The 13,715-nt window shown below is 43.6% G+C and overlaps 1 protein-coding gene across 1 annotated transcript; it reads right to left on the bottom strand.

Moving 5' to 3' along the window:
• Window positions 1–49: 49 nt before the first annotated feature.
• Window positions 50–13,208, bottom strand: LOC133355047 (membrane protein FAM174A-like). Its single transcript, XM_061572304.1, has 3 exons — window positions 12,805–13,208; window positions 11,233–11,378; window positions 50–4,384 (listed from the first exon to the last, which is right to left on the bottom strand). Exons 1-2 carry the CDS (start codon window positions 13,062–13,064, stop codon window positions 11,234–11,236), a joined length of 405 nt encoding a protein of 134 aa, XP_061428288.1. The 5' UTR covers window positions 13,065–13,208; the 3' UTR covers window positions 50–4,384; window position 11,233.
• Window positions 13,209–13,715: the final 507 nt, after the last annotated feature.

The following is a 13,715-nucleotide window of genomic DNA, read 5'->3' as shown; positions in this document are numbered from 1 at the left end:
GAGTGACATGGGGACTAGCAAACACAAGACAACTGGAGAGAAAATTCAAATGTACTCAGGGAGAGAATATGACTTGATACTGTAGCACATCTGTGAGCAATACACCGTCATTTCATCCTAAACACAAAACCAAAAAATGCTTTATGTTAAAAGTACTTTAATTTGTTTCACAATGAAAACAGACATCGCAGTGCACCCAAAGCCAAAGCGTGTATTTGTACAGACGGGTATGTACAGTGATCATGAACCCCCACCCAGTTTCAAAATGAAAAAAAGAAATCTGACAAAAGCATTACATCACAGCTTACTCAAAACGTAAATCAAGACACCTGGGCAAAGCAACCTGCAGTTGCATTGTACATCAAGCCATCGACATACATTCCTGGACACAGCAACACGTGGTTGTGTATAGTGGTAAACAAGTGGACGACGGACTATGCGACTTTTGATTTGAAGCTTTCGTGACTGCAGGAATCCATACTCTTTGGTTCTTTCGGTAAAGTCACGTAGGTAGAAAAATAATAGATCACGACGTTCCGATCGCCACCAAAAAACAACCGTCTTCACCTGAAGCAACCGTCTTCACCTTCATCTGACGATCAAAACGTCGTGATGTATTATTATTTTTCTACCCACGTGACTTTACCGAATAAACCAAAGAGTATAGACTATGCGACGTACAACGGATGAGTGTTGCTGTCAAGTCTTCCACGTGACACACCTGCACGCTTCACCACGCAGGCACGCTTCACCACGCAGGCACAAAGACGATGTCCAATTAATTAATTCTAAATTAACTTCACATAAAGACTGGACCCGTGCTCAGATAATATGGCCATTATAGTCCTATGGGATGCCTGGCACCCGCCACAGGAATGAGGAATTACCACAACTGGTTCAGAGCAACCTACGCAGATGCTCTCCACCCCATTGCACATTTGAGCAGGGTGGTAAACTTTGAATTGACTCCCAACTAAAGCCACGTGTTCTTACTCACCAACACGTATTACTTCTAAAGAGACACTATAACCAAATACAAGTTGTTAGAGTGTTCGACTCGACGATCTGGGCAAGAGTTCACAACGTGGTCAGGGTCAAATGTGGCAGTCGTTACTTCCAATCAATCGCACCACCTCGTAATAACAATCGAATGTGGTCGTCATTTTGAGATACCGGCCACCTGCATGGGAAGGTGAGAATTTCTACCACTGTCTGCGAGTGTCTCCCAGAAAGCATCACCCCAGGGAGATGCTTTTCCTTAAGGAGACAGGTTTGAAGGGACATTTTTGTTCAAACAATCTTGCTCATCCCAAGCATCATTACAGAAAACCATGACGTAAAACAAACTGATAATCCTTTTCTACACATTTTGCATGTGGTAGCAAACCGGAGTATCTGGAGAAAGCCCAGGCATGCAAGAGAATAACACTGCGTTGCATGTCTCGTGCACACAATGATCTTTGCATGATCCATCAACCCCCACCTCTAAAGCAGTGTACTACAAGCATGGCAACATCTGGCAAATTACAGAATTGTCACTGCAAAACGGTCACTCCCAGTTCACCTGAAGCATACAGACATTGGCAATAATAAACGAGACTTAAAGTGCAAAAAAACACATTACAGCTACAGGGAAATACATTTAGGACGAGCTAAGCCCTGAGAATGTGCATACACACACGAGTGTCAAATGAGGCCATGTAGCACTGTGCTTGATGCACAATAGAAAGATTGCAAAAGTCAAACCCGTGGGGGAAATTGGAAGCAGCAGTACACAATGGAGGTCAACAGTGGTATTTAAATGGACAGACTGGGCCCCACACCATGGGAAAAAGAATTTGCGCAATTGATCAATTTTACAGAAAGATGAGCATTACCAAACATTTATAGACATTCTGACATGACTAAATGTCCATTCATCATGTGAAGGCCCAGGTTCATTCTTTTGCACGGTAGAATTCAGATATGTCAGTCGCACAAAAAATAATAAATGTCCTCCTAGAAATAGAATGTTAGAACGTCACTTCAGTAAAAAAAATTCTTGCGGTGGTTGTCACACCTGATGATGATTGCTTGTATCGCAATCGAAACGTCGTGATTTAATTTATTTACTATTTTCTTTACCTACGTGACTTTACCGAAAGAACCAAGAGTATGGACCCTTGCAGTCACGAAAATGTCAAATCTAGAAACAGAATGTTAATGCTACAACATTGCTCTCTGACAACGCTGCAGTGTCTCTCACGGACAATGCTAAGCAGTTGGTGCCCTTTGGTAATCGGTCGAAGATGGAACGAGGTGGCCACGAGAACAGAACGTTTCAAATTCCAACAAAATGGCTAAGTGGCATGCAACTTTGAACTCGACTCCCCCACAATGTTACTAAGGGAACACGAATTCATAAGTGATCATACCCTCAGACCTACGGGTTTATCATTCTTCCATAATCAACATTGTCACAAATAGCTGTATGGTTCGTATATGCAGTTTTATTGTATCTTTCTGTACACTTCACCACCTGTTCTATTAATTTAAATAATCAATGGATTAGTTGTTTTTTTCAGGAATGATCTTACATTGGGATGTTTTGCCAAATACTCTTTGATGCTTATGTTGCAAGTGGGAGAAAATTGGCATATCTGAAAACAATCCCATGCATACTAGGGGATGACACTCAAAAGGTCATGAAGACGGGTCACCAAATCCGCTTGCTTTATTGCCATCTACTAGCCACGTCATAGGCCTGCAAGACCAGTCACACAGTGACGTTCACGTGATCCACCATCCACACGTAGAAGCACTGCATCGCAGGTATGCCGCACCATGCCTGGCAAATACGGTGACTTTTTAAAAAGTAATTATGAAGTTTCACTTTGGCAATAAAGGTTTCGAGTGAATGGGTGGATACATACACTGGTTGCCCAATTTTGTCTTCATTTAAGTGGTGGATGAGAACGTCCCTTTAGAAAAGACATTAGTCTTTTTGGAAGAGAAATGATAGAATTGAAAACAGCAGTGAGAAAAAACAAGAAAACTCTATACGCTTATCACAACAAAAGTTTTGTTCACCAAATTTGGATAAGGAAAGCCGAAAAGTCGTAAACTTGCACTGCGCTGCGTCCACATGGCAATGTTTTTTATGACATACATGAATGTCATATTGATTGGTCATTATACACGTAACAATAAAAACAAATACTTGACGAAGCATAAAGAGAACGTTGACATTTGTCACTCACTAAATGAAGTGAAACGGGACAATGTGTGCCCCTTAGACAAAAATAAAAGCTCGATGTGAGAGGCTTGCAGCCTTTTCACTTAATTCTTAATCATACAGAGCCTCTTGAATCAAACATAATTCACAACCGGATAATTGCAGCTCTCCATGTCGGACATCGTGCCAAAGAACACGTGGAATAACACGCAGCACGACACGAAGTACAACACGAAGACACATTTAGACAAGCGGCGCAAAAACCAAAGCGGTTTTAGAAAGATCAGGATCACAATATGGTAGGCAGTAATAAAATATATTACATCTGAAGCTAAGCACAGTTATTCTCCTCGAGTATTGCTCACCAAGAACATTTGGGTTGTTGGTGAAAACAGCGTTAATTGCTGAAATGGGAGGGCAATCTACCGTTTGTGGCAACTCTTAACCAAAATCCCTGTTTGGTAGCAAGTGATATCGTGCTTTATGAGAGTGACACCATGTTAATAGTTACCGGTCAGCTCAGAAAACATGAACTCGTGAAACGACGAAAGGCTGTTAACCTGAAAACAAACTAAACCCTCACCAAAGTAACAACACAACTCAAAACAATATCAACAGTGTTCCTTAACCAATTCCAAAAAAACACTAATTCCGTGTTTATTTTAGTCAGTCATTGGTGACTAGGATCCAACCCATACTTTTGGCATTGCTGACTCAGTGCCCTGACCTCAGCATCGCTATACTCCAAGGGCCACACGCAGCCACTTGTTGCACAGATTGACTTTGACAGCATCATTAGACACGATACAAAATAGGATGAGCACACACGTCTATTTTCCTTGAAAGTTAATTCGACTGGAAGTTATATCATTCACATTCACTTCTTTATAACAAAAATAAATTCCTACCAAGAGACCCACCGAAAGTAGATCGCACACCGAATCCAAACCTTTTCATCATCCCTCACAAAGTGTTGATGCTTCTCGGAAGATAATAAGATTTCAGGCTCCTGAACAACACTCATTAATTCTACCAACACGCGCGTGTGAAATTTATGTACAAAACTTTTCTGGTGAACGGGAAAAGCACTGTCGCTCTTTGCTTGGCCTTTCATATTTTTTTTCCCCCGGTGCAGTCGGTGAACTCCTACATCCAACATCGCCTGGTGTCCTGTGGATGAAACACAGAGCATTTTACATGTCAACAAAGCACGAATCTTTTAATACTATAACAAGTTCAAGTTTAAGTTCATTTATTAGGTATAGCCCTGTGAGCCATTCGGCTCTTGAATCGGGTGCAACCGCAACAAACAAAAAACAAAAACATGAACAAAAAAAATCTTAAAGTGAATATGTGACTGAGTGCAAACAGAAAATCAAATTAAAGACAGCAAAATATTGCAGAAAAAACACCGTACACCAACGCAAAGAGCCCATTTGTGCCAAGTAGGAAATCTGCTGTCTGAAAGCGCCTACTAAGGCCAGGAGAGAATGCGTGGCATGGATAGCAACTTTGCCCAGCCACCTTTGCCTCGTCAGTGTCGTCAATTGCAGACATATCATCTCAAACACTCATTTCATTTTGAAATTACTTAGCCCAGGAGTCGGCAACCTGCAGCTCCGGAACTGCATGCGACTCGTTAAGGACCGCTATGTGACGTTATTTATTTACAACCACCGTCTCGTATTCACATGCATTGCTCTTCTTGAAATTTTGAGTTTTTTTTACCGAATTCGAGAAAAAAAGTCTCTTCTTGTTATTTTCTTTACCGACCCCTGACCTAGGATAAGTTAAGGACAGGCTGACAATCACTTGGCACTGATGTGCAATGGTCAGAAAACAAGTCAGGATCAATGGGATTGCAATGTTGTGTATTAATTATAGTATTACTCCACCCTACCTCTCACACGAAAATATACTACTGGCTTTTATTGCCCGTCCAAGGACGGGTGTATATTGCAGTAAATCTGAAATATTCAATAGAAAAATTGTTCAGCTCATGATTATTAATGAGTGGGGGGGGTTGCCCCATGTGGAGTGACATCACCTGTTAATGGTTATTGTGGAGGGGTGCAGCATGTGGAGTGACGTCACCCGCTCATGATTATTAATGAGGGGAGGGGTGCGGCATGTGGAGTACGCGACCTTCTTGTGCGTTAGTGTAAATTTCCACGTGGGCATGAATTTTAATGAAGGGGGGGGGGGGGGCTCTGTTGCAGTGATGTCACACACGGATGTAGCACTGTGCTGTTTAGATTTGTTTTTTACCGTCACTTTCTGTAAAGAAACGTCATATTTGAAACGACTTTGCGTAAGTGTGGAGTGACGTCACACGGGAGGGTGGGCCTCATGTGGAGTGACATCACGCGAGGGACACACACATGCTTGGCTTATTATAGTAATTCTTTTAACTAAGGACACTCAAACCTCAATACAAATTGCACGTTAAATCAATCAGTGTTCTGCATTTAAAGGGAAAAAAGCACGAAGAAATGTGCTTATCTTTACAATAAAGACAAAGACCAGGGTCTTGGGTTCACGGCTGTCCGAAAAAATTAAGTGCCTCTCAGGAGACACGGATTAGCGCTCTCGGGACATTACTGCAGTGACCATACCACGGTAACATCATGACATAGCCTGAGAGATACTTTGATATAAAGCTCGGACAATTAATCAATTAAATTAAATCAATTAAATTGACTCGACTACTTGTTTGTGTTCGATTACTCCTGAAGGCCGGAAACCCCCTACAAGTCAAGCCCAGGTTGATGCCACTGATGATGTTGGTGGCTTCACCAAGCCCTGCCCATCACCTCTCATCCAGAGGCACATGTGGGAACAAAGGTGGGTCTAATAGTAGGTTTTTACCCTTTTAACTGGTACAAAACTGACACCTTTATTCAAGGCATCATGTTTGCAATGACCACAACACAAGTAGTCAAAAAAGCAAACAAAAAGAAGCAACTCTGATAAGGATGATAATATGCACTGTCCTTGAAGTTGATTGGCCCACACCCGAGACGGCTTTCTTTAGAGCCTAGTCCCCATTGGTGTAGGGCCAGATGACACCAGAAGGCGTACAACTCAAACACAGTGCAATATCAGAGTATTGAGAGCTCGGGGTAAGCATTTACACTATGAGATCTCTTTTACCAGTGGCAAAATATAATAGTAGGTTTTTACCCTTTTAACTGGTACAAAACTGACACCTTTATTCAAGGCATCATGTTTGCAATGACCACAACACAAGTAGTCAAAAAAGCAAACAAAAAGAAGCAACTCTGATAAGGATGATAATATGCACTGTCCTTGAAGTTGATTGGCCCACACCCGAGACGGCTTTCTTTAGAGCCTAGTCCCCATTGGTGTAGGGCCAGATGACACCAGAAGGCGTACAACTCAAACACAGTGCAATATCAGAGTATTGAGAGCTCGGGGTAAGCATTTACACTATGAGATCTCTTTTACCAGTGGCAAAATATAATAGTAGGTTTTTACCCTTTTAACTGGTACAAAACTGACACCTTTATTCAAGGCATCATGTTTGCAATGACCACAACACAAGTAGTCAAAAAAGCAAACAAAAAGAAGCAACTCTGATAAGGATGATAATATGCACTGTCCTTGAAGTTGATTGGCCCACACCCGAGACGGCTTTCTTTAGAGCCTAGTCCCCATTGGTGTAGGGCCAGATGACACCAGAAGGCGTACAACTCAAACACAGTGCAATATCAGAGTATTGAGAGCTCGGGGTAAGCATTTACACTATGAGATCTCTTTTACCAGTGGCAAAATATAATAGTAGGTTTTTACCCTTTTAACTGGTACAAAACTGACACCTTTATTCAAGGCATCATGTTTGCAATGACCACAACACAAGTAGTCAAAAAAGCAAACAAAAAGAAGCAACTCTGATAAGGATGATAATATGCACTGTCCTTGAAGTTGATTGGCCCACACCCGAGACGGCTTTCTTTAGAGCCTAGTCCCCATTGGTGTAGGGCCAGATGACACCAGAAGGCGTACAACTCAAACACAGTGCAATATCAGAGTATTGAGAGCTCGGGGTAAGCATTTACACTATGAGATCTATTTTACCAGTGGCAAAATATAATAGTAGGTTTTTACCCTTTTAACTGGTACAAAACTGACACCTTTATTCAAGGCATCATGTTTGCAATGACCACAACACAAGTAGTCAAAAAAGCAAACAAAAAGAAGCAACTCTGATAAGGATGATAATATGCACTGTCCTTGAAGTTGATTGGCCCACACCCGAGACGGCTTTCTTTAGAGCCTAGTCCCCATTGGTGTAGGGCCAGATGACACCAGAAGGCGTACAACTCAAACACAGTGCAATATCAGAGTATTGAGAGCTCGGGGTAAGCATTTACACTATGAGATCTCTTTTACCAGTGGCAAAATATAATAGTAGGTTTTTACCCTTTTAACTGGTACAAAACTGACACCTTTATTCAAGGCATCATGTTTGCAATGACCACAACACAAGTAGTCAAAAAAGCAAACAAAAAGAAGCAACTCTGATAAGGATGATAATATGCACTGTCCTTGAAGTTGATTGGCCCACACCCGAGACGGCTTTCTTTAGAGCCTAGTCCCCATTGGTGTAGGGCCAGATGACACCAGAAGGCGTACAACTCAAACACAGTGCAATATCAGAGTATTGAGAGCTCGGGGTAAGCATTTACACTATGAGATCTCTTTTACCAGTGGCAAAATATAATAGTAGGTTTTTACCCTTTTAACTGGTACAAAACTGACACCTTTATTCAAGGCATCATGTTTGCAATGACCACAACACAAGTAGTCAAAAAAGCAAACAAAAAGAAGCAACTCTGATAAGGATGATAATATGCACTGTCCTTGAAGTTGATTGGCCCACACCCGAGACGGCTTTCTTTAGAGCCTAGTCCCCATTGGTGTAGGGCCAGATGACACCAGAAGGCGTACAACTCAAACACAGTGCAATATCAGAGTATTGAGAGCTCGGGGTAAGCATTTACACTATGAGATCTCTTTTACCAGTGGCAAAATATAATAGTAGGTTTTTACCCTTTTAACTGGTACAAAACTGACACCTTTATTCAAGGCATCATGTTTGCAATGACCACAACACAAGTAGTCAAAAAAGCAAACAAAAAGAAGCAACTCTGATAAGGATGATAATATGCACTGTCCTTGAAGTTGATTGGCCCACACCCGAGACGGCTTTCTTTAGAGCCTAGTCCCCATTGGTGTAGGGCCAGATGACACCAGAAGGCGTACAACTCAAACACAGTGCAATATCAGAGTATTGAGAGCTCGGGGTAAGCATTTACACTATGAGATCTCTTTTACCAGTGGCAAAATATAATAGTAGGTTTTTACCCTTTTAACTGGTACAAAACTGACACCTTTATTCAAGGCATCATGTTTGCAATGACCACAACACAAGTAGTCAAAAAAGCAAACAAAAAGAAGCAACTCTGATAAGGATGATAATATGCACTGTCCTTGAAGTTGATTGGCCCACACCCGAGACGGCTTTCTTTAGAGCCTAGTCCCCATTGGTGTAGGGCCAGATGACACCAGAAGGCGTACAACTCAAACACAGTGCAATATCAGAGTATTGAGAGCTCGGGGTAAGCATTTACACTATGAGATCTCTTTTACCAGTGGCAAAATATAATAGTAGGTAAAAACCTACTATTATATTTTGCCACTGGTAAAAGAGATCTCATAGTGTAAATGCTTACCCCGAGCTCTCAATACTCTGATATTGCACTGTGTTTGAGTTGTACGCCTTCTGGTGTCATCTGGCCCTACACCAATGGGGACTAGGCTCTAAAGAAAGCCGTCTCGGGTGTGGGCCAATCAACTTCAAGGACAGTGCATATTATCATCCTTATCAGAGTTGCTTCTTTTTGTTTGCTTTTTTGACTACTTGTGTTGTGGTCATTGCAAACATGATGCCTTGAATAAAGGTGTCAGTTTTGTACCAGTTAAAAGGGTAAAAACCTACTATTATATTTTGCCACTGGTAAAAGAGATCTCATAGTGTAAATGCTTACCCCGAGCTCTCAATACTCTGATATTGCACTGTGTTTGAGTTGTACGCCTTCTGGTGTCATCTGGCCCTACACCAATGGGGACTAGGCTCTAAAGAAAGCCGTCTCGGGTGTGGGCCAATCAACTTCAAGGACAGTGCATATTATCATCCTTATCAGAGTTGCTTCTTTTTGTTTGCTTTTTTGACTACTTGTGTTGTGGTCATTGCAAACATGATGCCTTGAATAAAGGTGTCAGTTTTGTACCAGTTAAAAGGGTAAAAACCTACTATTATATTTTGCCACTGGTAAAAGAGATCTCATAGTGTAAATGCTTACCCCGAGCTCTCAATACTCTGATATTGCACTGTGTTTGAGTTGTACGCCTTCTGGTGTCATCTGGCCCTACACCAATGGGGACTAGGCTCTAAAGAAAGCCGTCTCGGGTGTGGGCCAATCAACTTCAAGGACAGTGCATATTATCATCCTTATCAGAGTTGCTTCTTTTTGTTTGCTTTTTTGACTACTTGTGTTGTGGTCATTGCAAACATGATGCCTTGAATAAAGGTGTCAGTTTTGTACCAGTTAAAAGGGTAAAAACCTACTATTATATTTTGCCACTGGTAAAAGAGATCTCATAGTGTAAATGCTTACCCCGAGCTCTCAATACTCTGATATTGCACTGTGTTTGAGTTGTACGCCTTCTGGTGTCATCTGGCCCTACACCAATGGGGACTAGGCTCTAAAGAAAGCCGTCTCGGGTGTGGGCCAATCAACTTCAAGGACAGTGCATATTATCATCCTTATCAGAGTTGCTTCTTTTTGTTTGCTTTTTTGACTACTTGTGTTGTGGTCATTGCAAACATGATGCCTTGAATAAAGGTGTCAGTTTTGTACCAGTTAAAAGGGTAAAAACCTACTATTATATTTTGCCACTGGTAAAAGAGATCTCATAGTGTAAAGGTGGGTCTCTTTATTTTTATTTGTATCTACATAACAAGATCTACCTGTTTGAGGGTTGCATATTCCTTAAAGCCAGGGGTGGGGAACGTCTGGCCCCCGGGCCGTATAAGGCCCGCAAAATCATTTGGTGTGGCCCTGCCAAGGCAACCGCAAGCTGGACTCCAAAATTCAATTAATCTCGGGGCAAACCTGGAAAAACAGTTGCGAGTAGCAACATCATCAATACCAGCTAACATCACACGCCTCACCAAAGAGAAGCAATTCCAGCCATCACATTAGGGGTGTGTTAATTAAATGATGGACCAAATATAATAGGGTAATTTTGAAGTTGAAAATTTTGTATGGCCCGCGAATGATGTTATAAATATCGATATGGCCCTTGGCAGAAAAAAAGGTTCCCCACCCCTGGTTTAAGCAGTGGGAGAATAACATGTACATTTAAAGCACCTTCACCACAGTGGCAGACGGGATTAATCATCCGTAGGCTGTGGTACATGCTATGTAGTTAGGCAACAAATGTACACAATTACTCTACTATTGAGCACTGGGTGGTAGGAGATGTGTCCCAGTGTGCTTGTAGAGCTGTTTGTTAACCCACTGTGGATCACAGTGGTTAAATGACCATATTTCAACCATGCTGGCCTGGGTGGGATAGTGAAGATGGGAGGCATAGTTGTGTGAGCATAGAAGAAGAGTACAACAATTGCTATGCTGCCCACCATGTGGCCAAGTATGAATGCACAAACCACATGAGGCTATCCCTGTCTGAATCAATACTGCGTGTGAGTGTGTTAGATACAGTTGGCACAGGAGAGGGCACAGCTGGTGCATCTGCCAGTCATCTCAATCAGTCAACCCATGGCACCTGGGACTGTCCCGTGACCGTCGACACTTCACGTGGCCTCAAAGTGCACCTGGGCCTGGCACAGACGCCGTGGTGATGTCATCACCGCTTATTGGCGTACGGTGTTATTGTTACATGCAGATGCGCTGACATGTGAAACGCACCTCATCTCCGGCCCTGGCGAGCTTCGAAGAGGGTGGTGTCCTCATCGTCGTCATCGTCCTCCTGCTCCAGGGCAGCGAGCTCGATGTGCTCAGCTGATGTGCTCAGAACGCCGTACCGCTTGTTTCTTCTCGACCGCTTGCCCACGCTGTCAACAGAGACTGTTGGTGACTCCCACCTCAAGGATTTCCATGTAGCAGCAGCAGCAGCAGCTGGGCAAGTGGGGATGGTTAAAGGGCACAGGTCGTGGCGTTTTCTACGACTGCACATCTGCGAAAAAGAGCTCCATTGCTCATCGGATTTCTCCAGGACAAATTCTGATTCTGAGTGAAACGTTGCTGCTTATCCTTTTGTCCAGCCCCATGGCGTGAAAGTTCCCTTTCCCGAATCACCCGTGCCTCCGACTGCCTGCTCAATAGCTTCGTCTCCTCCTCTGCCTACGGCCGACTGCCTCTGAACAAAATACAGTAAAACCTTGGATTGCGAGTAACTTGGTCTGTGAGTGTTTTGCAAGATGAGCAATTTTTTTAAATGAATATTAATTTGATAAACGAGCGAGGTCTTGCAATACGAGTAGTACGTGGTATACTCTTTGTCTGCCGAGCGTCACGTGATCACAACTGATATACGAGTGCTTTGATATACTAGTGCTTTGGATTAGAAACATGTTTCCGGAACGAATTATGTTCGCAATCCAAGGTTTTACTGGACAGCAAATTAAAGATGCCCACGGCTTCCGTCAAGCGCCTTGAGATGCGGTTGTATTCGACCAGCATACATGTCAACCCATTATCAGTGCCTAAATTATTACAGACCAATTCAGACCTTATTGGTCACCACGTGCCCTTAAAAATCTCAACGTTCATCCTACAAAGTCCCCATCACAAGGGAGAAATACAATTAAATTTTGCCCGCATTGAAACGGCTGTAAGAAAACAACATTAGACGCTATGTAAGCTCGCATAGCAATGCCCAATTGTGTTGCACAAAGTGATACAATGTCTTGAGACCACCCCCCACGCCCCCCCTTTAATTCTCTAAAACACAATGTTTATTTTGTAAGTGAGGCTTATTAAATACATAAATTAATATGCAACGGTGGGGGGAGGGGGGGGAGGTGTTCTCGGTCAATTAATTGTGAAATCACAAGACATCTGGACCAACCCCGTACAGTACTCAAAAAACTTCACCGCACTGGTAAAAAATTAACCCGTAAAAACAAAGTTTTTCACTCTAAATCCTTTATATGCGTGGCGGCTAGAGTCCTCTCGTCCTCTGGCTTGAGATGGCTGCCACCTATGGGTCAGATGATTGTCTGCAGTATTAAACAATTGCTAATTAAATATTTAATTAGTTTTCCCTAAAAAGTGTAACATTTTGGAATTTTTTTTCACGAAAATTAATTGTCTCGCACAACGAGTCTGTGTGCAAAATGTCAGCTCGATTGGATCACGGGAAGTGGGTTAAAAAACGACCGAAAGATTTGCACGGTCCTAAGCAAGCAAGCGAACTTAATATAAAGGATTTTAAAAAGCAGCTTTGGCGATCACCCTTAACAGCAAACATCTCCGTACCTAATGGTGCGAATGATGAAGTATATGACCACCACGGCCGTGACACCGATGAGGACGTAGAGAGCGCGCTGGATCATGAGGTTGTCGAACGGGGACTTGTACGAGCCGTCAGGCGCCGAGGCCTCCTTGCCGGGGGCCTCGGTGCGGTTGAACGCGGCAGCCTTGTTAGGCAAGGCCGAGGCTTTGCCGGGGGTCGCCGTGGAGGTAGCCGCGGCGAGCGCCGCCAGACCGAGCAACGCGCCGACGTAGCGGGCCGGCATGACGCTTGCTTGCTTGCTTGTTGTTATTGTTTTGTAAGAAGACGGCGCGAGTTTAAACGTTGGCCAGGGTTCAGAAGTCGACCCTCTGTTGCCGTGCACGGCGGACGTGGGAACAAGGCCGCCGCGTTCTCAGACGGATCAACAATCGCGCCTCTCCCATTGGTTGACGAGCGACCGGTGACGTCATTACGCTGCTTCGTGACGTAAGCGCGCAGCGAGCGTGCGCGTCGTGACGTCGTTACGCTGCTTCGTGACGTAAGTGCGCAGCGAGCGTGCGCGTCGTGACGTCATTACGCTGCTTCGTGACGTAAGCGCGCAGCGATCGTGACGTAAGCGCGCAGCGAGCGTGCGCGTCTGGCCGCATTGAATTACCGGTGCCGGAAAGTAAGACGCACCCTGAAACCGTGTCCCCCCCGTGTCAATCAATAAAGTTCGACAAGTCCGCTGTCACGAAGACAAGATAAAGATCGCCCCGTAATAGCCTTGGCCTGAACAGACCGTTGGAGCAATTGCTGTTAAGCCGGTGCTGTTAAGGGTGGGGTCAGCACCAGTGGCGATGTTTACTGAACACGCCGTACCAGGTACTTATTTGAGGCCGAGTCGACCTAGGGGAGGTCCAGGACCGGTTCAGATAATCGTCACTGGTTGTTG

Source organism: Lethenteron reissneri, chromosome 50, assembly GCF_015708825.2.
Source record: "Lethenteron reissneri isolate LAM-NWPU_2019-01 chromosome 50, ASM1570882v1, whole genome shotgun sequence".
Taxonomy (NCBI): Eukaryota; Metazoa; Chordata; class Hyperoartia; order Petromyzontiformes; family Petromyzontidae; genus Lethenteron; species Lethenteron reissneri.
The sequence above is the reverse complement of the archived record's forward strand: the minus strand, read 5'-3'. Positions and strand labels throughout refer to the sequence as shown.